This window comes from Sphaeramia orbicularis, chromosome 4 (assembly GCF_902148855.1).
Source record: "Sphaeramia orbicularis chromosome 4, fSphaOr1.1, whole genome shotgun sequence".
NCBI classification, from domain to species: domain Eukaryota; kingdom Metazoa; phylum Chordata; class Actinopteri; order Kurtiformes; family Apogonidae; genus Sphaeramia; species Sphaeramia orbicularis.
Genome location: NC_043960.1, coordinates 46,414,789 through 46,441,170, shown reverse-complemented (window position 1 = coordinate 46,441,170; position 26,382 = coordinate 46,414,789). Strand labels below are relative to the sequence as shown.

The following is a 26,382-nucleotide window of genomic DNA, read 5'->3' as shown; positions in this document are numbered from 1 at the left end:
GAAGCAGCAGTCAGAGAATCTGGACTTTTGTTTCTTTACTCAAACCTGTGAATCAGCCACCAAGTGACAAACTGCTGCATTAATCTGATTACTGTGTAAAATATATGTACAGCATCTAACCAAAGATGACAATATATGGATAAAAATATGTAAAGAAAGTGAAAATGTTGACAGCTGTATTTCCATAGACTATGTAGTGTATTAGTGGTGCAGTAATTAAACTGTTTCAACCATGACAAGAAACATCCAAGCTCTTAACACCTCATTTTATTGTCCCAACATTCAAAAGTACAAATAATTCAAACACAACAGTTTTATGAAAAAGAAAAAACAAACATTTACAGCAAGATTTTTATTTTGTTTCCAGTTTCAGAAATGACCTAAACTAGCAAGGATAACATGAAGTCATTCATCGCAGTAATTGGATTAATAATAAGAATAAGAATACTAAGAATAATAGCAATAATAATCATAATAATCATCATTGATAATTGTTAAGTAATAACATAAGCAGGAGAGAGTAGAGAGAGCCGCGGTCATGGGGCCCCGTGAACATTTTTTCATCTTTTTTGTCTTTAACGATTTCGTTTATAGATTTTTCAGATAGTAAACAAACACATCTCAGGAGGAAAATGAAAACTGACAAGAAGAGCCTAGTTCCTCTGTTCACCTTCCCTCCTCCACTACTGGCTGCGTTGTTCTACTGGCAGGCTGCCACTATAAGGCGCTACAGGGGATGGTGTGAGCCATAGGGGTCGGGCATAGAGCGAGGTGACGCAGCCCCATGTTTCAAACACCCTGACATGCACACACACATGCACTCACACATGTACACGCAGGCACACACACACACACACACACACACATATACGTCTGTCCTGTATATGTGTGCACTGAACTGACCCAAATCAATCACACGCACTTGACCACGAATACACAACAGATGTTTACACCGCACACATATGGACGCACTCCACAGCAACCGACGGATGAGGACACACACAACACACACACTGTTACAGAAAAAAACAACATGCTTACACACGCCCACACACACACACACACACACTCACACACAGACACACACAGGGTCTAGGCGAACACAGGCACGCATCGAAAGAGTCCAAAAGTCATACAGTGTAGGAAATAAGTTCACACATCAGAACAACATTCTACTGGGGTCGTTGCATAATTCAAGCTCCTCGACGGCAGCGGGAGCATGAAGGGGTCTGGTTGGTGGCTGAGTGGGTGAGTGAGTGGGTTTGTTGGCTGTGATGGAGTTGACTGGATAATAATGGAAATGGCGGCGGCGTGCGATGACCCAGCCTGTCGGATGACTGAGGTGTGAGAGAGACTGACAGAGAATGGACTAATGAGTGTTTACGATGCTCTCCACACACCTCCCTCATGTTTTCAAGTCTCAACAACAAACGCAAAAAAATCCAATTCCGTTAAGAGTAACTTCTTGAACCATTCCCTTACCTATACCTTTCAAAATATATAATATATATCATATTAGAGTATATAAAATATAGAATCGGTACAATCCCTTTTCATACCTCCAGAGTACTTCTTAAGTATAGCAACAACTGCTGGAAAGAACAGTTGGTGTGCAATGGTAACAATTTCTCATTTTTCTAAAGATTTGTTGGTATGTAATTTGAAAACATGATGAATATTTTGTTTAAAAATATGCTTTGACTCTTAAGTGATTTCGACCGATTTAGTCCAGTGCAATGAATGACCCTCAAACAACAAATGGGCATTTTGCTCCTTTTTAAAATTGATCTGCCCAAGCCTCCAAGAGCTTAATGTTTTATATATATAGATATATATATAGATGTATATATATATAAAATGTTCACTGAAAACTGAAAACTATGCTTTCAGACCCACATTTTTGCATAAGGTTTCATCACAAAGCGGTAGTAAGTGGAGGGAGGGTGTGGACGAAGTGGCTTTTTAGAACTACACAAACTTATCACAGGTTATATTGAACCAGAACGACTGTTTATAACATTCTATTAAGACTAAACTTTATTGAAAAAGATCTAAAGATTTCATTTTAACAAGACAAGAAAAAAGCAATAGCAAATTTAACTATTAACTAGGTTATGCATAGCGAGTAACTGTTTCTAGTAATAAGGGAAGAGCGTCCCCCAACCCTCCAGACATTTTTTTCAGTTTTCTTGACTTTTAGGTTTTTTTTATATTGTAATTTTGATATATTGGTACAAAGCACAAACGTACTAAAAGTTCTCTCAGTGCAGTGGACTACTGGAAGAGCCGCTCCACTAGTCGCTTTGTTCCCTTTTGCTCAGAAACGCCCCCCTCCCTGTACCAGAATCACGCAAATACACAGACAATGAAACAAATAAATACATAAATACACAGATAAATTAATCAATTAATAAATATATAATAAATAGAAATAAATAGAAAAATAAATAGTTCAAAAATAGATAAGTAAATCAACTGGTTAACAAATACAGTTATACTCTAAGCTTTTTGTTCGGTTTCTTTTGCCGCGGTAGTTAACTGAAAAGTTGATCCAAATCTTTTTTTTTTCTCCACAAGCAACATGACAACAATTGAACAGTTTCCTCACAAGTTTTTCTAAGTAACTGAACCACCACTTCATAATAAGTTGTCATATGAAAAAGACAAGCTCAAACAAAAGAACAGTGACAACTTAGATAGTACAGTAGATATTGTAAAACAAATGTAGACTATATATATTTATATATATCATCTATTTGTACACAGCAAATAAAGACACAGTTGTCATAGATCCTTTTTAAGGAAACAAATATCTAGACTAACAGAACTAGCTAATCATCATTAACTTTGACAAACGTTTCACGCTCAGCAAGTAACCTAAAAGTCAGCAAGCCAAACAGAAAAATAACAAATAAAAAAAAAAGTTCAGTGATTCTTACAAGGCCCAAACGTCACTGATCTGGTTCTTCAGCAAACAAATGGTCTCACCAGATTTTTCGGGCCAACAATAAACAAATATTAAACAAAGAACAGCAGCTCAATTCAATGCCAACATCGAAGTATTTTTTTTTTCTTTAAACAACACATAGAACAACAAACTTGGATATTTAAGATATGTGAATAATGTAGTATAGCACCTACTGTTGATCGCTAAAAGGAAGTTCTTTTTGAATGTAAGTTCACAAACGCAGAGCGAAGAAAATGATATAGATAATGTATAATATGCTCTCTAAATGGATAGATGTGTATATATCTATTTACTGATATCCCATATTGACTGATGACAAAAAACAGGAAAACAAGTGAACAAAGGGTCTTCTTGCTTTGGGCTCTGGACTATAAGGATGGTTAGGCCTCAGAAAGACCCCTCTCCCTTCCCTTTTGGGTATCGCTGTTGAATAATTACGCACTAGTACATATGTGAAAAATTACCAAAATCACCTGCCTCAAGTTTGCATCCCTTTTCACAAAACCATCCTTCTACAAAATCACTGCCAACTTGGATTCCCCAAAAAACAAACAACCTCTGATCCTATAAAGTACCACAGCAGAACGACAAGACAAGGTGGTGCCCCCCCTCCCGCCCCAGCCCCCCCTAGTTAGCCAGTCAAAATATTTTTCTCTTTTTTCAAATCCAGATTCTTGTAAAAATTCTTCAATAATTATTATTTTAATTATCATTTATAAAAATAGATCTTCTTTCTCTTTATTTTTATCTTTTTCTAAATGCATTTTTTTCAAGCAAAGAGATCGTCTCTTTGGCAACAGTGTTATTTTTTTTTTTTTTCTTAAATTACTGAACGTGTCATCAGGAAAGCTAACCCATCCCCTCCCTCGCCCCATCTCCCCTGAACCCAGTGAGGAAAGACATTATGTTTTGTTTGCGATACAAAACAAAAACAATGTTAGAAATTCATTTTTTTCTACATCAGAGTTTCCGCGGACTGGACAGTCCCGTGTGTAATCGATAAGGGGAAGTTTTAATACACAATAAAAATGAATGATGGTTCACTAATTTAAAAAAGAGCCCCCTCCCATTTACTGACAGGGAGGTATATAATACTAACGACAGTGGATCCGGATTTACAAAAGAAAAAATAAATCCTGAATCAAGACAGAGAAAAGGTTTCAATCTAAAAAGGACATTCTCTTCTCTGAAATAAGGGGATACGGGGATTTGCTACTGTTTACACAGAAGAGAAAAATCATTAAGAACAACCACAACAAACAGAATATACAACAAAGAGAAGCCTGCATTATCACAGGAGCTTCAAAAAACTCATGAACATTTTCATCATTTCATTTTTGTAATACTTAGGCAACATTGGCTTATAGGTCCAAAGTTATAATATAAGCCATTTCTAGTTCAATTTGTTGATGGTTTGTCGGTTGCTTTGTGTTCCGGTTAGAGTTTGAGTTTGTTGTGTTGGATGGCTGTAATAGGGTGGTAGTGGTAGTGACTGAAGGGGCTAAGGGATGGGTGGAGGTGGGGGGTGGGTTGGGGGCAATTTTGGAGAGGACACAGTTGCAGGGCAACTGCTTGTACCTGTTAAAGTTCAGGACTTGTGTGTCTTGTTAGTCTTGAAGGAGACTTGCAAGACGCGGTCGCCCAACCTGTAGCCGTTGAGACTGGCGATGGCCATGGCCGCCTCGTCGTAATTCGTCATGGTGACGAAGCCGAAGCCTTTGCACTTGTTGGTGTTGAAGTCACGGATCACCTTGACGTTGTTGACGGCACCAAACGGCCCGAACAGCTGCCAGAGCACGCTCTCGTCCGAGTCCGGGGACAGGTTGTACACAAAGATGCACCACCCGGTGCCCGTGTGCCCGGGGATGTTCATGCCCACCAGGCTGGTCATGCTGTCAATGGTGATGGGGGAAAACCTGAGGGGGGTGGCAGGGTGAGGGAACATGGAGGGAGGAGCAGAAAGGAGGGAGAGACAAGAAACAAAGCTTTAATCAAATGCGTTAAAAGCAGATGAGTGAAGCTCATCTAGACATAAAATGGCTCTAAAGCTCTATAAACTCCTGCCTCCTTTCCCTGAATCCCCCTCCCAACTCTAAAAGCCCACCACCGTGCTCACCTACATACTGGACCGTCTGCAGCCAGAGTAAATAAACTGCCTGAGGACGTCAGCTGATAAATATTAGCATTTATCAGTCCAACCACAACGACACTGATCTCCAAAGCAAACACACCAATGACTTCCGACGCATGCATGGATGTTTATTTTGTGTGCATGTATGTCAGCATCTAAATGCAAGAAGAGTCTGAATACGTGTCTGCATTGCTACGACTAAATCCTCTCTGAGCTCCTCACTTCTGAAAGGCCTCCTGTCAGGAATGACGACAGCATGTGCAGCGCTGAGCTGTGTTTCTGCTGAAGGAGCGGCAGGCGAAGGTTTTCTCTTTGTGCCCTTGAGTGGCTCCTTTAGGAGCTAAATTGCAGGAAGTTGTTGAATTAAACCATTGGTAGAAATTCATCAAAGATCATGCACCAGCCTGCTAAATCTGTTCTCATTCGCCTCATAATCTTCTCCTTTTTCTTGTGATGCAAGAGATTTGAATCCTCAGTTGACTTCACTTAATTGCCTTTCCGCTCAAAGGAAAAGGGAAGGAGAAAAACACCCCCACTTTTAAATAAAAGGTAAATGAGATAAAAAGGTTCATTTCTTATGCCACCTCTCGCCAAGAAACGACTATAGGCATTATTGGGCGTGCTTTAATTGAGATTTCCGCTTTGCTGCAGCTGTCTCAGTGAACGCTGCTTTCTGAAGGGGGGGGGGGGGCAACATAAATGGAAAGTGGAAGCACTTTACAGCCCAGTGGCATTAGGGTACAAAGTGTATTCCTCCCACTCCTCCTGCAGTCTGCACACTGTTCTGTTCTTTTCTATTCCAGAGCCTGTGGCACCGATCGATAGCACTACCTCCTGCTCTGGGCCCCCACCCTCCTTTCTCCAGTGACTATATATATGGCCAGCCATCACTTCGACCTTCCTGCATGACTTTGGTCATGCAGAGGCTGCTCTTGGCCGCTGTGCTTTCTATGGACACTGATACAATCACAGGCTGGTCGACACTAACTATGAGGCCTCTCTTCTGTCATTCTTTCTTTTAGTTGAAGTATGTCCATTACTGTATCTGATAATACACTGTGGTTCTATAGATCTACTGATGTGAGTTAAGAATGAAACACATTAGTCCCTCTGCATGCAAATGCTCTGACTGTCTATCGCTACAGGGCCTCAGTGTCTGGTTGAGATGATTTTAACATTTTCTAGGATAAAGCAGGTGGAATCCTTACTGACTTCATCACATCAAGGCCTTATCTGACATTCTGAGCAGCATTTAGTCCCCTCCTGTTGGGCTTGAAAAACAAAAAAACTTTACATTTCTATCCGAAGCCATTCGTATGTGGGGTTTGCATGAATGCTGCGGCCTACAGTGGGAAGGCCACAGTGATGACTGTACTGTATGCATGTGTATGTGTGTGTGTGTGTGCATGTGTGTAAATGTGCATGCGAGCGTACCCATCAGAGCAGGACCAAACACTAACCAATGTTACAGACAAGACCAGGGGTTGCATAGCAACAGTGTGGCTGACCACATATCTATTCTGTCCTTTCTAAAGCCAACCATTTCCAGCTCTTAACACCTTTCTTCTCATTCCTTTCAAATAATAACCTTAGATCACTGAAAAGCACTTCTAACTAGGTGACACACTATGCAATCAAGACAGTTGAATCAGACCCTATTTTCACTTTTATAAAATGATTTAAAGACTCAGAGTGAGGGCACATATTCTTTATGCTTATTGGGCACAATTGGCAGTAAAACTTAAACCTACAAATGCCACAGTGCATCAAAATCAGTGTCATTCTGTGAGAGTTCCAGAATCCTGACAAAATTACAGCTATTCTTTTTTTTCTTATGGGAACTCGCTAACGTTTCTCTCAAGCTGAACTTCCTCTGTTTGAGGTACTAAGCTGACTTCAGATGGTGTCCCCTGTGCTCGCAACATGCAATATGACACTGTCAGCACATGAAACATCTATCACCACAGTGGCTGCTGCTCTGGGTTATGTAACACCTATAGCAGCGACAAAGCAAAATGAACATGGAGGCAAAAAGGAAGGAGTTGGAGCAGAGCAGTGCCGAGCAAAGCTGGAGCTGTCTGCAGTGAAACAGCGTTTCCTGTTTCCAGCAGGGATCCAGGTTCATCCAGCCTCATCCAGTGTCCTACCAACTAAACACTACCTACACACAGGCAGAGCTGCCAAGAAATCGAGGCAATTCAGAATTTAGCTTCTACTAAACTTAAATCCATTGGCAATGGAATATGCACACAGTTAACAGTGGATGTACATATATTTCAATCTATGATGCAAGTTCCGAAGTTAGTTTTGTAGATTTGAAGCTCTCATTGTACAGTGACAAGGCAGGAGAACCTGAATCCTGTAGAAAAATACACACCTAGAAATCAGGAGCTTTACACCAGAGAACAAAAGTCATTCAATACACAGAAACAACCCAAAAAACAATCCAAACAACACCAGCACTTGTCATAATCAAAACAAAGCAAATTCATCACCACTGAAAACAAAGACTTATTGTTTTCTGTTGTTTTTTTTTTTTTACACCTTAAGTGTTTGATAGGGTTTTAAAACCAACTCAAGCTGACGAAGAAAAAAACAAACAAATCAAAAAACCAAAAATGCAGGTTGACCTTGAACGAATTGTCAAACGCAAAGTGACTGCAAAAATACAAGGAAACAAACAAAAAAATAAATAAATATAAAAAAAACAAAAAAACAAAACAAAAACAGAAAAAAAAAAAGATATTGAAAAATCATTGAGTCAACATGGACATCTGGCATTGGGTGAAGTTTTTAATTACCTCTTTACGCCATAGGCCATATTAAGCAAATTGTCCAGCCTGTAAAGAGAAGGAGGGTTCTGGGGTTAATGGTGGGCAGATGGTCGACTCACTCAATGGAACTAATGTTAAGTCCCTGTAGGAACTGCATGGTCTTCCTCACTCAAGAACAAACAAACCCATCTATAGTTGGCCCATTACACTGAGGAGCCCCACCAGAAAAATGCAATCATCACTTAATGAATCTACAGTACCATCAATATGGGTGTCACTCGCTCAGTCGGTCGCTGTATGACTTCAGTGCAGCCCTGCACCAACTCTCAACTGAGTCAAGTGTCACAAGCAAATTGTCATTGCTGTAGTGTTTTTAATTACACAACGGCTACGACAGTACACTGGTCACAGGTTGGTGTTCCAGATCATACTGGCAGCAGGACTGGAGCACAGCACAACCACTGGCTTCAACAGGATAACAGGTTACCCAGAGTGCTATGCAACCATAATGTTACTATATTTTAAGTACAGAAAATGTCATGTGCGTATCTATAGGAATTTCAATCACCACATTGATGGCTTGTTGAACAGTCAAGGTTAATGAGAATTTCTTTTTGAACTGTGCTCTTGAATTTGTTAAGTCAGTTAAGCCATTAACAAATTGAGAACATCTGAGATGACAGGAAATGAAGTAAATGCCCTGATCCAGAGTTCTGTCAGTGTAATGGTTTGGTATTTGAATAATGGTGAGGAAGTGACAGAGGCAATGGGGGGTTTTGCATGTTGTCTATGAGGTGGACCAACAGAAAAAAGAAAAACAGAACTGAACATTAAACTAGCCATGAAATTGTGGACGTCTGTCTTTGTGGTGGGGTTGACCTGTTAAGTGCTAACAGGTCAGGTGGAATGACCGAGCCTTAGTCAGATGGCGTCCTCTGTCTAAAAGCTTTAGTTTTTCAGATGTTCTAGTTTCATATTAATTCTAGCCTCTGAGCTACAGCCATGGCAGGCAGCCAGGGTAAACTACAGTTTGTGTGTGTGTAGAAGGATATGTGTTGTGTAGTATTTGTGAGAGCCGGTCTTCTTTCTGTCTGCTGTATGAAGTGTTGGCCGTCTTGGATGGATGCAGTCGGCTCAGTGACTCAGTGACCTTCATTCCTCTCACGTCTCTTCCTGTCTCATGCCTCTGACTTGTCTCATGTCTCTGCCTGTCTCACGTCTCTGACCTGTTTCATGTCATCATGTCAACATTCTTGTGATCTCATTCAACTACTACTCCTACAAGGGGGAAGATTTTTATAGAGAAAATAATAGAATAAATACTATTTGGTGTTTTTCATCAATAGGAAGTTGTTGATTGCTATTTGAATTTGGGAGGGAGGGGTCACTACCATACAATATTGTCAGAAAATGTTGCAGGTATAAGATACAGATTTTATCATGGCATTGAACAGGTCTATTCTGTATATGACACAAGCAGCTGACCATTTCATACACAGTGGTCTTACATCGGAAATGGAAAAACTAAGGGAAACAACTGCTTCATAGTGAATTCATGTGGATTCAGTAATAGTGGACAGAACTGATAATCACAGGTTATTTTGATTTACATTAATTCTGCAGCCCTGGCAGTGTCACACCAAAATGTTTCCTGATTAAAAACATGAGAATGAACCTTTAAAGCAGAATGTTGATGAGCATTAATATAATGGTTTGCAGTTGTGTGTTGGTTAAAAGTCCTGGATCAGTCTGAGCCTCTGGGAGGGGTCCTAGTGTTCCTGATCGACCTTGATACCAGGGTCTCTAAAGGAAAGGGAAGCTATGTTTTTTAAAATGGATGATGGTTCAATAAATTGATAACTTTAAAAATAAAATTTAATGACTACTCAAATATTCCAAAATTATGACCCACCCCTACTACGTATATGGTCATGTAAATGTCCATGATATTGAGTAATTTTATAAGATTATTATAAGATAATTTAGATAATAAAATAATTTGCAATAAGCAAAAAGATTTCATAGGCCTTGAACGACTATTTTTATTATAATGAAACCTATTTCCATATGCTCTGATCTTATATTTATAATTAGAGGCTGGTTTACATTATAGAAGAAATGCACTGTATCACTTCAGAGAATCTATAACTCTTTGGAGTTTCACTGAAAATCTGATCGAACATAATGATGCAATGCAAACACTAGTAAAATAAAAACAAGTCATAGATTTAATGTTCTCCACACATATGAAACATATTTTAACAACATGTATAAGAAATAAGCGATCAGTTGAGTTCTAATCTTCTACCTCCAGGTATTGAACATTGAATGGTGCTGAGATGTGTTGTTTTGTTTTGCTCAGTGTAGAATCTGTCTGCATAGCAGTGGTTTTATCTCTAAACATTACCATAAATAAGCGAGGAGCACAAAAACAAAGGGAAGGAGTGGAGAGAAGGATATACAGAACCATTAAAGCAATAATTAGCCCATTATGGTGGAAGGCAACTAGCAGGCGGCTCTGTGGGTAAATGAGTCAGTGGGAGAGGATACTCAGTGGAGATGCAGCCGACATCTGCAGGCTGCCGCCGAGCTGCCGTTGGGCCGCCGTTGGGCCACAACAGAACAACCTGCTGCTAACACAGCGCCTGTCTGTCTCTCCATTTGTCTCACCCTCTCCCTCTCCCTCTTCCTTTCTCTCGTGTGCAAATGTGCATCGATGCTTGTTCCAGCTTTTCACAGCCTCTCCAAGCTCCATATAAACAATAGGGCTTTTGTGCTTTCTCTCAACACATGTTAATGGAGGAAGGAGTGCGTTTTTTTTTTTTTCTTTTTTGTCCTTCTTTTTTTGAAACCGAAATCTGTTCAATTAAAATTGGCTCCTGCCCTGGATATAATAAGGCTAATTTGCTAATTAGTATCATTAGTTAATGACAGAGAATCAGAAGCGAGCGGGGATGAAGGGCTTGGTGTGTTTACTGGTGTCGATCATGTTTGCTGTCTTGGAGGCCCACGATACAAGTACATTATACATTAGTGTTACAGACCCATATGATTTAGTCACAGAGGATGGATGGTAATTACAACTGGAGGAGGACTTGCTGTATTTAAGTTGCTTAATTTTTAAGACAAATTTGCAATATATTCCAATATATTCATATATTTGGCTGTTTGTTACACACTCTGGTAGTTAACCATGAAATCTTTGACTTTCATTTATTTCTTCAAGGAAACAAACACAAGCCACAGACCAGACCTGAATGAATAGTCAGAAAATGTCCTTTTGCACTGTTGTCCTTAACAGATAGAGTTTAAAAAGGGGAACGTGTGCAGAGTGTATTTGTAAGTTGTAAGTTGGGCGGAGGGCCTGGGAGCAGAGAGCAGGAAGCCAGGACCACGGTGAGGAAGAGTCCTGTGGTTGTGAGCTGTGATGGGAAGCGACAGCTCTCCTGTGGAGCCTGTAAATTGGTTTGGCGTATCACAGACACACAGCCACGCTACATCGCTCAGGTGTCACACCAGGGAAGCCGCTCACCGAGAAAAATACCTTCCAAGCTCTGACTTTGATTGAGAGTAAACAGCACAACTGGCTTTAGTGTTATTGAAAGAGAGGAAATTGTATAAGGACATATTCTAAACCCTTCTCATTAGATCACATGATAGTGTGTCATAAGAGACGCCTGTTTCCCTTGTGTTTGTTGTGGGTTGAGGTGAAAATTGACACAACTCCTTATAATCTTTCAGTGTTAGAATAAAAAAAGATTGTTTGTATCAGTAGTGAGTGAGTGGAAATGATCAGGTAGGATGTAACATATACAGAAGCCTGTATATGACAGTGATGGTTTAGAGTCGAGGTCGCTGACCTGAGAAAAACCATGGTTAAAAAGGATCCAGCTCCTTCAGATACACCTCAGTTAATTCAACGAACAAACTTAAAGCATCAGTTCTTAAATAAAATTTGACATCATGTCTTTTAATTTGTCCACTGGATTTAAGACATTTCTTTAATTCCTTCTTTAATACAGTTGACCGTCTTTAACAGTGGAAAATGTATAGATATAGTTAGAGGTGGTACCGGTATATGATTGTTCAGTGTGTTAAAGATCATGGACCTTAAATGTTAAAAACACAAATGAAATTAAGTGCATCTCTTTTTTTTGATAAACATTTGTAGTAATTTTGTCCAAATGCATGTTTTTACTCAGGCCCTGCAGGGATACATTACATGAATGGAGTGGACACGATGGCAGCATGATGAAATGAAGTGAAATGTGTATTTGTGAACGACAGAACCCCACAGTCTCTTAAGAACAGTTCCTCTCTGATCTGGGTGGACCCGCACAGAGTGCTTCCTCAAGGGCCTGAGTTACTGACACCTGCACCAGGTGCAGAGCCTCACACCTGCTGTTAAAAGGGGGGACATATATTCGCCAAAAATCAATGTTCACAAGACAAAACTTACATCATTGCTCATACAGAGACATGACTGTTATCGTATTCTCTATGTGCAGGCCTCGCATCCCCTGTATAGTAAATACAAATTAGAATTTACTCTTCATTGTTTGACTCCTCGACACGTGAGTGCAGAGATTCCCAACTTTCTAGGCAGATTTTTTCACCCTAATGACGCTGTCGTTATTATTGTTCTTGCTAGTTTTTGTCTAGAGCAGCTGGGTTTCATTTTGTTACATCATTTTGTCTCTGGAACAACAAATACTGCCCTGAAATACTGGCTGTTCAATGAAAACTTACATCATGGAAGACCGTTTTTTAGAATTATTCAACAGTTGTGCTACATTTACTTTATTGTGGAAGGGAACAGTCACCGTATGGTACTGGTTCTGGTAGTGGTTCTGTCTCTATGATGTTGGGAAAGACTGAATTAACTACATACCCGAAATAAGACCCATACATTCATACATACCCCCATGCTGTGCCCCCCTACTGTACTCACCTGAACCTCTGCGCCTGGTGGTGGAGGGGGCCGGGGTATCGGCGGTTGGGGGACTGGTACAGCTGGGACAGAAGGGCTTGGCTGGTCTTCTGACTGGGGTTATTGGCGAACTTCACGGTGATGGGCTCAGCGGCGCCGGACGGTTTCTGCCCATTCAGGCCCTTGATGGCCTCCTCAGCCTCTATCCTCTTATCAAAGCGAATGAAGCCCACGCCTCGGGAGCCACCTGAGGGGCCAGCACACCACAAACAAACAGGGTCCCCTTTACTTCACAGAGTTCAGACACACCACAAACACATTTAGACTGAACATGCATCTTCAACCACATACAGATGAAGACTAGACTACATCGGTCAGTCTGGACAGTTAATTAGTTGGTATGACCAGACCTCAGCTCCAACAGTGGTTATAGTTGATGGGGTTCTGAACTGGAATTATTAACTTTAGGAGAAGCTCAAAAACCTCCAAAAATAAAAAGCACACCTAGAATCAAATATATTTTGGGGGCTAGTTTGACATTCTTTTGCAGATTTATTGATAAATTACTGAATGAAATTCAGAGATCCAAATGCATGTGCCTGTTGATTTATCCATTTACATAATTATTATTTGGTCTCAGATGTTTAGTTTCACATTTATCTAATTCTAATAAAGTAAAACATTTTCAGCAGTGTCTATTTTTGCATAAGGGTTTCATGATATGAGCAATTTATCGGCCATTACCTTTTTCCTGTTTGAAACTGTTGTTATTGTACTGACCTTTATATGAACATGGGTTTAGGTTTTGGTTGACGTCTGGGGATGCTCTTCCAAGAAATGTTGAACAAACACTTTATTTCATCTTTCTGGTAAATTATTAATCCCCAAATGGTGTCTGTTTTTAATCAGTTCATGGTTTAAATGTCTTCATTTATGGAAAGAAAAACAAAATTCAGGCACCAGCTGACAAATCTAAATATAATATAATATAATATAATATAATATAATATAATATAATATAATATAATATAATATAATATAATCTGTTTTCAGACACTTTGTATTGTTTTCTGGTATTTATTCTCCTGTAATTTATTCCTTTGTCCTCACAGCCAGTTTTTTTTCCCTCATGTTCAAAACTTTTTGTACATTAAAATTATGTCATGCATAGTCTGTGTTTTTGGATAATTTTAGGAAAACTAATGCTGACTCAAGGCCTAATAGATTGCAGCCATAACTGATTAAAATATTGATCAGTCAAGATTGGAGAAAGAAACCCTGAACAGAATTACTGTTTTTCTTCAGGGGCAGAGGCTGGGGTGGATGTAAATATGGCGGGGGTCACATGACTGCATTATAGCATTTGTCCTGTTTAAACTGGTCCATTCTTCTTTCATGCACAGTCACAGTCAGACATGCACACTCTCAGTGCATTGTTCCCAGTGACATTTGAGTGGTTTCCTGGGAGATATTTTTTGACTGCCACCTGAGAGGAACATTTAAAGACGTGCTTCCTGGGAGGTCCTTTACTGGAGTCTGTGAATGCTGTGTGTGTGTCACTGACTGTATGTATGCGTGTGTGTGTGTGTGTGTGTATGTATGTATATATATATATATATATATATATATATATATATATATATATATATATATATATATATATATATATATATATATATTTATACATATATATGTGTGTGTGTATGTGTACACGTGCACTGATATCTATTAATGGATGCTGTTCCTTGTTTTAATGAGGCTGCATCGATGGCCCAGAGGATGCTCTCTCAGTGACAGCAGCACTCTGCCGAAGAGACTATTTACATAATACTGTGTGCACAGGCATGTCTGTGTGACTGAGACTGAATAAAAGAGAGGCACTGAGAAAAGGGGAATTTTGTGTCTGAGCATCATTGTGTGCAGTCTCTTTCTCGCACATAAAAAGCTCTCCTTATTGTTATTCCACATTTTTGTACATGCCATCCCCTCTCCCCATCTCTTTTTTACTCTTCCTCCTGGCTCGTCTCATGATACTCGCTCTCCTGAATTTTTATTCGAAGAAGCACCTTGACCATCTCTCTTCTTTTTTTTTCTTTTACTCTGCCAGAAACAGGCAGCACAAGGTTATTTACACTCTGGAAAAGCAGCAACAAAAATACACTCTTTGAAAGCAAATGATTTAATAAAAAAAAATCTACTGTTTGACAAAAATTCTCTTCTTCAGGTCTATTGTTTGTTTGTTTGTTTTTTTACATGAAATAAAAAAAGAGAGGATTGTTGTTTTAATTAAAGCAGCTAAATAAAATGCTAAAAATCAATCTAATACAATATCCACAGACAGCCAGAACTAAGTAGCTCATTAACACTTTCTCAGCTTCATTCTTGGCTTTTGTCAACAGGCTGTCAACACGGCAACAGAAGCAATTTCATATCATAAACAGTGGTGACTATGAACACAACAAACCAACAAGAACATGTCTGAAACATGTTTGAAACCAACTGTTTGCCTTTAATAAAAATCAATTTACAAAGAAACAAGGCTGAATCAGTATCTTTGCTGACCACACGTGCAGTCCTGCACAATAACAGTATTTCCCTTTTGTCTGCTCGATGATCTCATTAACTCCTATTCAATGTAAATTATTCTGTTTTATTCTCATTTTTACCTTTCTGGTTCCTTCTCCCCTGACAGTCTTTCACAATTTTCCCCTCCCTTACTTCCTCTTGTGCCAACTCTGTACCTGTACATTTTAATTAGCTTGTCAGAAGCAGAAAAATAACAATTCTAATGGGATCTATGGGGTACAAACAACATCCATAGCAGTTCCTATGGTTTTCTTCATTTATTACCTCGTTGTCATGCATGTGCTGTATGGGAGGACAAACGGGGGTCAGTGGCGTTTCCATGGGGATGGCTGTTTTCAGCTATAGTGCACCTACAATGTGCACTGGACATTTGGCCTTTTTTCCTTCCACCAACATCATCCCTCACCTTATAAACTGGAAACTGCTTAATTTCAAGACAGCCTTCCGGTGTGAAGCACTTGTCAGCTCCAAGAGCCTTGCTAAAGGGCGCCTCAGCTGTAGTTAAGGAAGAGGAGAGAATTGTTCATTCACTTCCTCCACTGAGACCATAGAGAGGATGGTGTTCGTCCTTTAATCCTCACACTTGTTTGGCCTTGAGCAGCTCCTAAGCTGGTTCTGGTTTGAGGGCCTCTAGACAAAACGCTTGGCATACAGATGAAGGCAACGCACAGACACACACATACACAACACACATGCACATAAATGACCAGTTGAAGAGGTGCTACTGAGAACCAAAGGTGAAAAGTGACTGTTTGAAAGAGTCCATGACCAGCTGATATGTGTTAAACAGTACAAAGTGTGTTCTCCTATGTATGTGACAGTGGATCATTTCCATTCAGCCTTGGGTTTGTAAAATAGTTTAAGTAATTAAGAGATGCCTTTCACTTTAACAACAGCTGGTCTGCCATTGGTGCCTCCAGGATCAAGTATTCAACATAGATGAGAGCGTTAACCTAAGAAAAAGCCATTATGAAGGAACACTCATAAAACTGAATGGCTGTTGTAAAACAAAAAGTTTGTACGAAACTCACTTTCATGGTGTAAAGTTAATTTTCAGTTTTCTCATTTCAGGTAAAAACTCAGGCCAAGGTAAGACTCTGGTCCCATTTTTTCCACATCAGTAAGATTTGATCTAACTATTGACTCTACAAGGCACTAAATGAAGACAGAATTTTTTCATTTACACAGATATTGTGATACGTTATAGTTGACTTGTAGACTGCAACATATTGTAACTACAAGAACAGTTTGAAGTAGGAAAAAAACACACTCAATTCATTAGAAACTGTCAAAGGAATTAATAAATCTAGAATCTATTGTCTGTAACTTAATTCAGTGATGATGGTCCTTTTCATTCAGTCTCCTGTCAGTTGAGTCATACGATTACACGTTAGTTGTGGTTCTTTCATTAGGATGAAGGTGAATAAACGTCACTTGCAATTTACAAATAAAACTTTAATATATGACCTTCTCTGTAAAAAAAATTTTCTGTCTGACTTACACCTAGAACTTAACAGTACACTGAACCAAAAATATGTTGAATCTTTGAGCCCTTATTTTACCTGAAAGTCCCTCTGATATGAATGACAGTCACTGCTGCTACATCCTACTGGTGAAGAGGAATCATCAAAACTCATTTGGTTTATTTGTATAAAATATGGTCACAGTATCCTGAGTTATTCTGTGATTACCACCGAATGATTTGTATGTCATTGGAGATACAACTTGAACCAGTTTTAAAAGTAAAGTTTTTTCAGCCGTATTAATGAAGAAAGCCGTGACAAGGGTTTATTTTCCTCCTGCTTCACATTACAACAAAACAAAGTTCCAATCTATGAGGCAAGCTGCTGGTCCAGGGAGTCCAACCTAATGAGTGTCCTTTCAACCAGCCCCAGAAGCCTCAGTACTTATCAACCTCTAGCCAGAAATACAGGCAACATTAGAGCACAATGTACTTACTAAGGTACAGCAATCTGTCTTTCTCCCTCCGTCCCTCTCTTCTCCTCCTCACTCTCTCCTTTTCCTCCCCCTCTCCTCCACAGTCATCAACAGAGGCTTATGTAACTCTCTCTACCTGTGCTTATCTCACTCTAACACACACCGACGGCCACATTGGCTGCAGCACTAATAACACGCTGCCTCATTCCGGGGATGGTAGTGGGGTGGGGGTAGAGGAGCTGGCGCTGGGGGAGGGGACGTGCAAAAGGTGGGACTAAAAAAAGGAGAGATGGGAAAAAGAGTGGGTAAAGAGGAGGAAAGGAAGGAAAGGACAAAAGGAGAGAAGGTGACAGAGGAGAATGTGAGGAGGTGACAGTAAAAGGATGATGATGAAAGGAAACGCTGCTATTCTTACTCTCTCCTGCTCGAACAAAGCTGCTCTTTCTCTAAAACTCACCATCATTTCCCCAAACACTGACTGACAGAGAGAAATGATGCTCCTATGAGAGACCAGAGCAGAGGAGGAAGGTGACAAACGTGGCTGATGGCTAATGAAACAAACACACACACACATTTTATATATATATATAAATATATATATACACACACACACACACACGTACACACACACACTACGTTGTATCCCCATTACCCACGTTTACTTACATCCGTGCACTGATACATAATTAAAATCTTATTTTCAGGTGCTCTCAAATCATATCCCTTTATATATATTTGAGGAATTATATTGTGCCAACTGTATAAAAATGATTTGACTCGCCTTTTATAATATGGCAGAGGCAGAAAGAAACCCTTTCTTTCCATCTCCTAATTAGAGGGAGAAAAAAAATGCAATGTCCTTGTTTTAAGTAACATTAGTGTGCGGGGCTACAGATGGCATTTGAAAAAGCGACGATAGGAGAGTGGAGGAGACTTTGAAGAGTGGAGGTGCCCCACGCTTTAGCCCCTGTCAGAGCCCGGCTTCAACCATCTGTCTATGGAATCTGTGTGTGGGCGCATGTTTGGATGCTCATATCTGTAAGGTGGTCAAGTGTCCATTACTGCAGAGACTAGTATACACACTAAAGATTACAACGAAAAAGCAAAAAAAAAGGAAAAGGAGATGAATAGTGCGAGTCAAGGCTGTAGTCACCTCTCCCGCTTGTTTTACCTTCACTGTTGTGTTCTCAGTGGCTGGACAGGTGGACAACAAGGATTCAATGTGCGATCAGTCTGAAGGGGAACATCCATTATTCAAGTCAAGAGAGGAGAGAACACACTGACTGTATGGAGAAAGGGTAACTAATGTGGTGTAGAAACTCACAAGTACACCATGCTAACATGAATGGTCTGATCAAAGTGTGTGTGTGTGTGTGTGTGTGGGGGGGGGGGGGGGGGGGGGCTTTTTATGGCACTGTGGTGTGGTGTTTCCCTGATGCTGAATATCACACTGCTTTGGTGTTTTCTGGGGAGGTATGGAGAAGGTGTTTCAGTTGAAATACTTTATACTTTAATAATGAGACCAATGACAGTTTTCCTACATATGCAGTCCATGTTAATTGATGCCAAAAAAACAACTTCAATATGACTTCAAACAGAATGCCAGTTCTTTCTTACTTGGAAAAGCATCTTTTCCCAGTATCTGTCATCTCCAGCTGATTTAGGCTAAATGAAAGCTGTCTTTTAGTTGATTAAATCCTTACATTCATCTGAAGGCAGCAGGACAAATATGTGTGTTTAATCTTCGCCTGCTAAATTGAAAAGTGCGTGTGTGTATGTGTGTGTGTGTCTCTGTGTGTGCGCGCGTCGCTTACAACTTCCTGGGGACAACTTTAAACACATTTCATACACTTTGATGACAAATTATAAGACCAGAACCCCCACCCCCCACCCCCCTTTCATCCCATCGTCCTTGCCGTCCTTGCAGTTTTGTTTTTGTGGCTTGGTCTGTTTCTCCTTGTCCAGAAATGCCGGATTGCAGGGGACAACACCTGTTTGCGTTGTGGGCTTCCTTCCAAATTATGCTCTGTAAGTGGTGTTGCAGTTATGACTGCAACAGCTTCAATAAAAGGTTACAGGGGTGAGTCATGAAGCCAGAAATCTTCAGACAATTCTGGCTTCATAGCTGTTGTGTGTAAACATAACCAAAATGTTTAAAGCCCCCGAAAGAGACAACAAATGTACACAGCAGATCAGTGTTATCTCTGCATCAGTGTACAAAGTTATACATGCCAACTCATAACATGACTGAACTTGCAATGCCACTACACATATAAAATCAACTTTAAAAGGCCCATCATGTGTTTATGGCAGCTCAATGGTAATGCTAAACACCTCTGGACAAGTTCTATGTCTTATGTACCAAAGATCTATATCAAAGACAAGTCTTGTTTCCATTCATTATTTTTCAGTCACATTTTCAAATTGGACATAAAAAAAGGATACAAAGTTGGTGTACCAATACTAAGTAAACATGGATATGTGCAATGAAAACAGATTTAATGTAAAACTAGAAAAGCACTCAGAGAGCGCAGACCTCCGCCAAGGCAGATCAGTGCCCCCCTGATCACCACCAAAATTTAATCATTTGTTCCTTGTGCCAGTATCAACATTTCCTGAAATTTTCATCCAAATCCATCCATAACTTTTTGAGTTATCTTGCACATGGACAGATGGACGGACGGACGGACAGGCGGACAGACAGACAAACCAGCGCCAGCAAAAACATAACCTCCTTGGTGGAGGTAATTATGCGTTTGCTTATGTGTGTGTGAATGTAGCTTTTACTGAAGTAAAAGACTGAGACACAGAATTAGATGGAGACAATGAAACAGCACCTTGTATGAAGAGCTGTAGAAACAAACATTCCCCCGTGGAAGAGTTTGAAATGTTATATGATTAAGAGAAATGATTTTGTTTGGGGGGATAAAGCTAAAACCTGCCAGGTTTGAGCACAAATAAATACCCCATATCAGCTCCTCAGGTAGCATGTTATTGTCAGAAGCAACAGCTGGAAAAAGAGTTGTTGTCTTCATAATGAGAATAATGATGAACAACCATCTCTTAATAAATGTATAGCAGACGTGAATGGAAACATGAATAAATTGGCATTTTCTATTCCAGATTTTCTAAAAATTGCCTTAAAGTGTGCAAAACATTCCAATGGAAACTTCACCTATGTTTAAATTCAGACTAATCTGTAATTTTATTCAGTAGTAGTAAAGTTCATTCAGTCCCCTGTGATATCACTAATGTTAACTCTGACTGTTTCACTGGGATGAAAAGGGTGAATAACAACCATCACTTGCAAACTGCACATAAAACTTTGATTTATCATCTTGTATGTCAACATTTTCTGAGTTACACCTGAGTTCTGAGTTTTATGGGCAACTGTGGTAAAACCAACTCCCATGATCCCACATCACCAAACGACATCCTTTGTAAAAAATTACTTTTACTGAATACTGCGTTATTCAGGACTGAATCAGTGTATAATAACTATAGCCAAATGCTCATGTGTTATGATGCATCAATGCTTTGGAGTCTCCATGAGAATCCATCCATCCCACATGAAGACAAAGTGGTGTCAGTGATTTTACAGCCAATCTTTACAGATGCTGAGCAGTAATTCAGTTTGAGCACAGAACCAGTGTTGGTAGAAGCCAAGACCGTGGATCAAATATATCTGAAGTTATTGATCAGCTAAGTATTGACCTGTGTCCACATGTGGGTCTCAGATGAAACACTGAGAACAGCTGATTCAAAACCATTTCTTGTATAACACCTTCTTGAAATTGAGGCCGGGTCTAAACAGCTGTCACAACCGGGATGCCTTCCCTTACGGTTGGAGAGAAAAGGCAAGACAAGGAAGGATCTGGCTTGAATTATTTGCACTGATAAAGAGACCAAATATGCTTATCCATTCAGAAGGAATCGATTGACAGAGGAAGGGAGCAAACAGAGCGAGGGTCAACGCACAGACACCCTTGTCAAGTCCATGTTGTGTTCACTTGCTGAGTCTCAGGGCAATTTGGTGGTTTTTGTGGATTTAGTTTGAGCTGCCTCTGACTGTGACTGATGCTAACAGTGATGCTGTGAAAGTTGCTTCTTGTCTTTCTGAACAGCAGAGTGACTGCGGGGTGCATCCTGTTGATGAGGAGGTCGTTTAGAGAACAGACTTCATGTTCCCAATTTAGCAGAGCAGGATCTGGGGATCAGCAGCCCATCTGCCAATGGTCACTGAAGAACATCCGTTACTTCAGCAACTTTATGGAGCGTTGCTGTTTCTGAGTAGTTCTGTCTTCACTGCTTTTTCCTTTTCTCTGCACAATGTTAAGGGTGTGTCTGAACTCATATACATATACAAATACATGGGAATCACTCTCCTCTACAACAGTTTCAATGCACCATGTGAAGGGATGTAACACCTGCACATGCTGAACCATAACTGCTGAATACTGACACTTAAAAAAATGCTATTAGAATTCTAGAAAGACACTTAGAAAGCACAGACCTCTTCCAAGGCCAATCATTTTTCTTCCTATTCCACAACCTTATTAAACCACCAACAAACCAACAGCTCCAAGTCATTTTAGGTTTTTAAAATAACTTTCCTATTTTGTAATCTGCCTCTCAGTCACAGCCAGAACTGGAGAGCTTTCTCTCTAGATAATGTTAGCGGCTACCCAATATTAGCTATTAGGTATGTTCTGCCAAGTTTCATGATATTATGTGCAGTGGATTTGGTGTAATTTTGCTGACAGATACTTAAATTGCATATCCTTCTTGGCAGAGGTAAAAAAAAAAATCAGTAGAAAATGTAATAGATATATTTTGTTCTGAAGGAGCTATTTTTCAGAGGCCTCAGTGGAACGGCGGTGGCTTTTGGACACAGCGTGGCTGAATCCCTGGACAGTGCATTCCTTATTGAATCAGGGAATCACAGAACTCAAATCCGCCTCTCCTTCTCTAGCTCTGTCTGTGTTTTGTTCTTGCTCTGTGCTTACATTTATGGCAGTCACAGGAGAGTTTTAATTTGCAGCCCATTTCCCTCTTAATGGCGGTGAGTGTGTGGGTGTCTGTGCGTATGCTTGTACAGTAGGAGACAGAAAAGAAAGATGAGCCAATGAAGCCACAGCACAACTCTGAGCCCTTCTAAAGTCATCCATGTTTTTATTCACCAGAAATTAGAACATCTAATTAATCATTAACATTCCTCTTCCTGATCCTTAACCCTCTGGGAACACTCGGTCTCTCCCATATGATCTGTGTCTGTATGGATGCATTTATGTGGCTGGATGTTTGTGTATTTCACAAGGGCAGGGTAGTTTTCAGAAAAGCAATTAGTGCAGCCAAGGGTGTTATCAGGCTCAGAGGTTATAAACACCTCCAGTACTGTGTTGGAACACTGACCATGATACCTACACTGGTACATGGAACAGTAGTCTGCATGTGACACACTAAACCCATACAAGGGGAAAAGGATGCACATTAATGATAGATGTAGGGTGAAACTCTTCATATGATTCTGTCATTCTCATGGACCTGGATGGTGCTTAATGCTAATGCTTATCATAACGTGCACTGCAGTATTTGAATATTGTACTTTTGGAGAATTTGAGAGCAATGTCAAGACCACTTTTTAAAGGCCTCAGTGTCATCTAAAAACTTGCTTAAGTCACAGGACGTGAAAGGTACAAGTATGTGAAATTTTATTTGATAAATTTTATTTTGATCTGGGTGCTTCTTACATCAGGTAAGTATCAATACAGTGTACACAGTGTAAAAATACTCTCATAGAGCAAAAAGCCTGGTGTTTGAGTAAAAAAGTATTAGCATTAAACTAAACTTACACAACCAAAAGTAAAAGTGCAGAATTGTCCATTTCTTGTTTCTAATTATGTGAAGTGTTATTTTGTTTATCTGTCATGATGCAGTTGATGATGTGGTTCATTTGAATGACTCTATACTATTTGGTAGGTTAGTTTACAATGCTAAATAATTTATTAGTCAATTTAAAAAACCCTCTTATATTTATATCTGTCTTTAATAATCTGTCAAATTACAGCTGCAGAAAACAAAACAGTAACTCTGAAGTGGACACAGTACAGTAGTTGAGTAGATGTACTTGTACTGGGGGGTTCAGATTATTGCCACCGGTGAAAATAAACCCCTTTATTCAGAAACAGTGGTGAGAAGTGTCCAGCAAAAGTGTGTGTGCAAGGATGGTAACACTAAATAATGGATGTTGTTGTGAGTCCAGGCTGAATGCAGCCAGCCTCTGCCTTCCTGCCACCACTGCAGCATGTGTTCAGGTTTGTTTTATTCATTGCATGTGGCCTGAGCTGCGTCTGAATGGACGGTTCAGAGAAGTGCATGTGTTTGTGGTAGGACAGATGTGTTCTCTGTGGCCTCGCTGACTGTTGACTGACTGCTGCTTGGCTGTGTTGCTTCTTCAGGATCCCCTGGGGCTCAGTGGTGCGGTGCTAAGACACATCTGTTCGTTAAAACACATAAGCCCGGCATGTGGTCACTTCATATAAATGTATATTGATGAGGGTAAAATGGACCATAGTTTGTATTTTTATCCTTTTTCTTTCCTTGTCCTCTCCCATTCCTCCCTTTCCCCTCTTCCCATGCCTCTGCTCTTCTCTGTCCTCTGTTACTTGCTTTTCTCTGTTTCCTCTGCTCCTACCTCCTCGTCTCCTATTCTCCTCTCCTTTGTTGTCTTTTCCTCTCCTTTCTCCTCTCCTCTCACCCTCTCTCAGTGTGTACAGTCAGCCATGCACTTCACTGCCAGCACTGATTTATTCTGCTTAGGCAAATGAGTGTGGCTTACAGCATGCCTCTTGGTTTCTGCTTCATCAGTACACAGTGCACATAACATTGGAGCAGGTTGCAGCCTGAAACCCCTGAAATGGATCTAAGAGACACGCTGGAGGGGTTTCTTGTGCACTACAATGGGCTGATGTGACTCATTCCTGTGTTTTGGATGTAGTGGAATGTGTAATTGAGCATGTATAGTACACAGCTTGAGCCTCTCATGTAATCGTTGTTTTTACCACTGAACCCTCAGTGAGGGCCACGAACATAGAATCTGCCCACTGAGGTCACACATTCACTCAACAATGGGCTTGAAGGCCAGTGAACATGTTAAACATAGACACTAACATTCCACACTGATTCTCATTACATCAACTGTCACACCTCACATTAATATGTGTTTTTGGTCTAAACACATCTGTTCACACTGGACAGTAGAAAGTGATCATTTTATCATTTCTGCATTCTGATGGCAAACTGGTTTCACTGGGCTGTTAAAATACTCTAAATAGAGCTGATGTTGTGAATCAATCAATACATCTTAAATGTCAATGTGATGACTTTGACCTTTTCTATTTGTTTATTGAGTCTCTCACTAGGGAACAACAATAATGCAACTGTAGGAAATAATTGTGACTAAAGTTATAATTGTGTTTTTATGTTCCTTTCGCTGTCATTAATTCAGTATAGGCTTTGTTAGTATGAGAAGAGCCATTTATTTGCATTGAAGACTGAAGTATTAAAAAAAAAAAGTTTTTGCTTGCTTTCTTTAAAAAAAAAAACCTCAACACTGAATATGAGGACTTTGCTGAAACAATGACTAAAATACAAATGTTATGTTTGTCTTTTTTTTTTAATCCAGTAACTTTACAAGTGCATGAAGATGATGATCATGCAAAAATACTTGTGGTTAATAACTGCAATAACTGCAATATTGGCCTGTACTCCTATATTTTACATATACACTTTAATCATGATATGGACGTCATATTCCTTTTGTACATATTTCTGTGCATCTCCAGTACCGATAATATATCCTTAAGGAATTTACAGAGGTCTTAGTTATCCATCTATTTGTCTACTCTTGCTTTCATTCATTTCATCACTGTGTACAAACACACAGATATGAACTACATTGAAAATGATCTAAGACTTATTATTTTTATGGTATGACCTAATAATCGGAAATCAGAAGATGAATCAGTGTCATTCATTCGCAGTATACATGTTGGTATGTGGTAGTACTCTGAACAGCAGATAGACAGGATGTACAACCACAGTGTGTGCTTGAGGGTGGTATGTATGTGTGTATTTATTGTGTTGTTTTTCAGTGTTGAACCCCATGTGTGGTGTTGTGTTTCAGTGCACAGACAGAGGAGGTGCTGCCCCATGGATACCTGTGACCTGGTCCACCAGGATGCGGGAGGTGATGATGCGACCGTATTGGGAGAAAAGCTGCTCCAGCTCCTTCTGGGTCATGGTCTTGGGGAGGCCGCTCACGTACAGGTTAGCGTCACGGATCGAAGCTGAGCTGGGTCGCGCATATGACACCTGGAAGAAAACAGACGAGTCATATGTCTGTGGAATTAAATGACTACAGGAAAAAAACACTCATGAACATTCCCCTAGTCTAAATGAGACCAGGGTTTGTACAGGCAAATGTGCAGAGATGCAGTATTTTTGTTTAGATGAGCGATGGTGTAGGTCAATAGATCCACAGGGAGGAAAATGTGGGTGTGTTTTCTTAGTACAACTTGCCTCTGGGATTATTGTCGTCAGGAAACGATTTAGTTATTTTGAGCACTAGAGAGATAACACATGAGTGGTTTGGGAGACATGAGGGAAACCTCAACCTCTCGAGTAGAAACAACAGGTGTTTTACTTTTGTATCCAGGGGATTCAGATGAATATTTTAAACATTTTGTCCATTTACTCTAATGAGAGAGTTTATTTGGTCTAAATTAAAATATGACAATATAAAATAAGCCAGTATTATGTTTGCAGATATTTCATAGGGTAATTTAAGTAACACATTAGTAATAAGCCTACAATTAAATTAGAAAAGCCTTTTCACCAAGCATCACTAAGCCTTTTAAGTCCAAAGGTGGAGTTTAGTTAAGTGCTCTTTAGCAAGTTTTACAGTTGGTTGAAAACTTGTACAGTCTCTTCTTCAGACCATCTGCTTGTGTCCTCTGCTGATTTCAAAGATTGGTATCAGGAATAAATCCAGTGT

General features: G+C 39.9%; 1 protein-coding gene across 9 annotated transcripts in view; it reads right to left on the bottom strand.

The window, feature by feature from the left end:
• Nucleotides 1–251: 251 nt before the first annotated feature.
• Nucleotides 252–26,382, bottom strand: part of elavl4 (ELAV like neuron-specific RNA binding protein 4) — a 93,229-nt gene continuing 67,098 nt past the window's right edge. For 6 of the 9 annotated variants that reach the window (XM_030132464.1, XM_030132468.1, XM_030132471.1 and 3 more), the window contains 4 exons: nucleotides 25,547–25,700; nucleotides 12,825–13,059; nucleotides 7,901–7,939; nucleotides 252–4,884 (listed from right to left, as the gene is read on the bottom strand). In XM_030132464.1, coding sequence (XP_029988324.1) covers nucleotides 4,557–4,884; nucleotides 7,901–7,939; nucleotides 12,825–13,059; nucleotides 25,547–25,700 — 756 coding nt within the window. In that variant the 3' untranslated portion in view covers nucleotides 252–4,556. The remainder of the gene's footprint in view (nucleotides 4,885–7,900; nucleotides 7,940–12,824; nucleotides 13,060–25,546; nucleotides 25,701–26,382) is intronic. The other 3 variants (XM_030132465.1, XM_030132466.1, XM_030132467.1) reach the window with 3 other exon arrangements.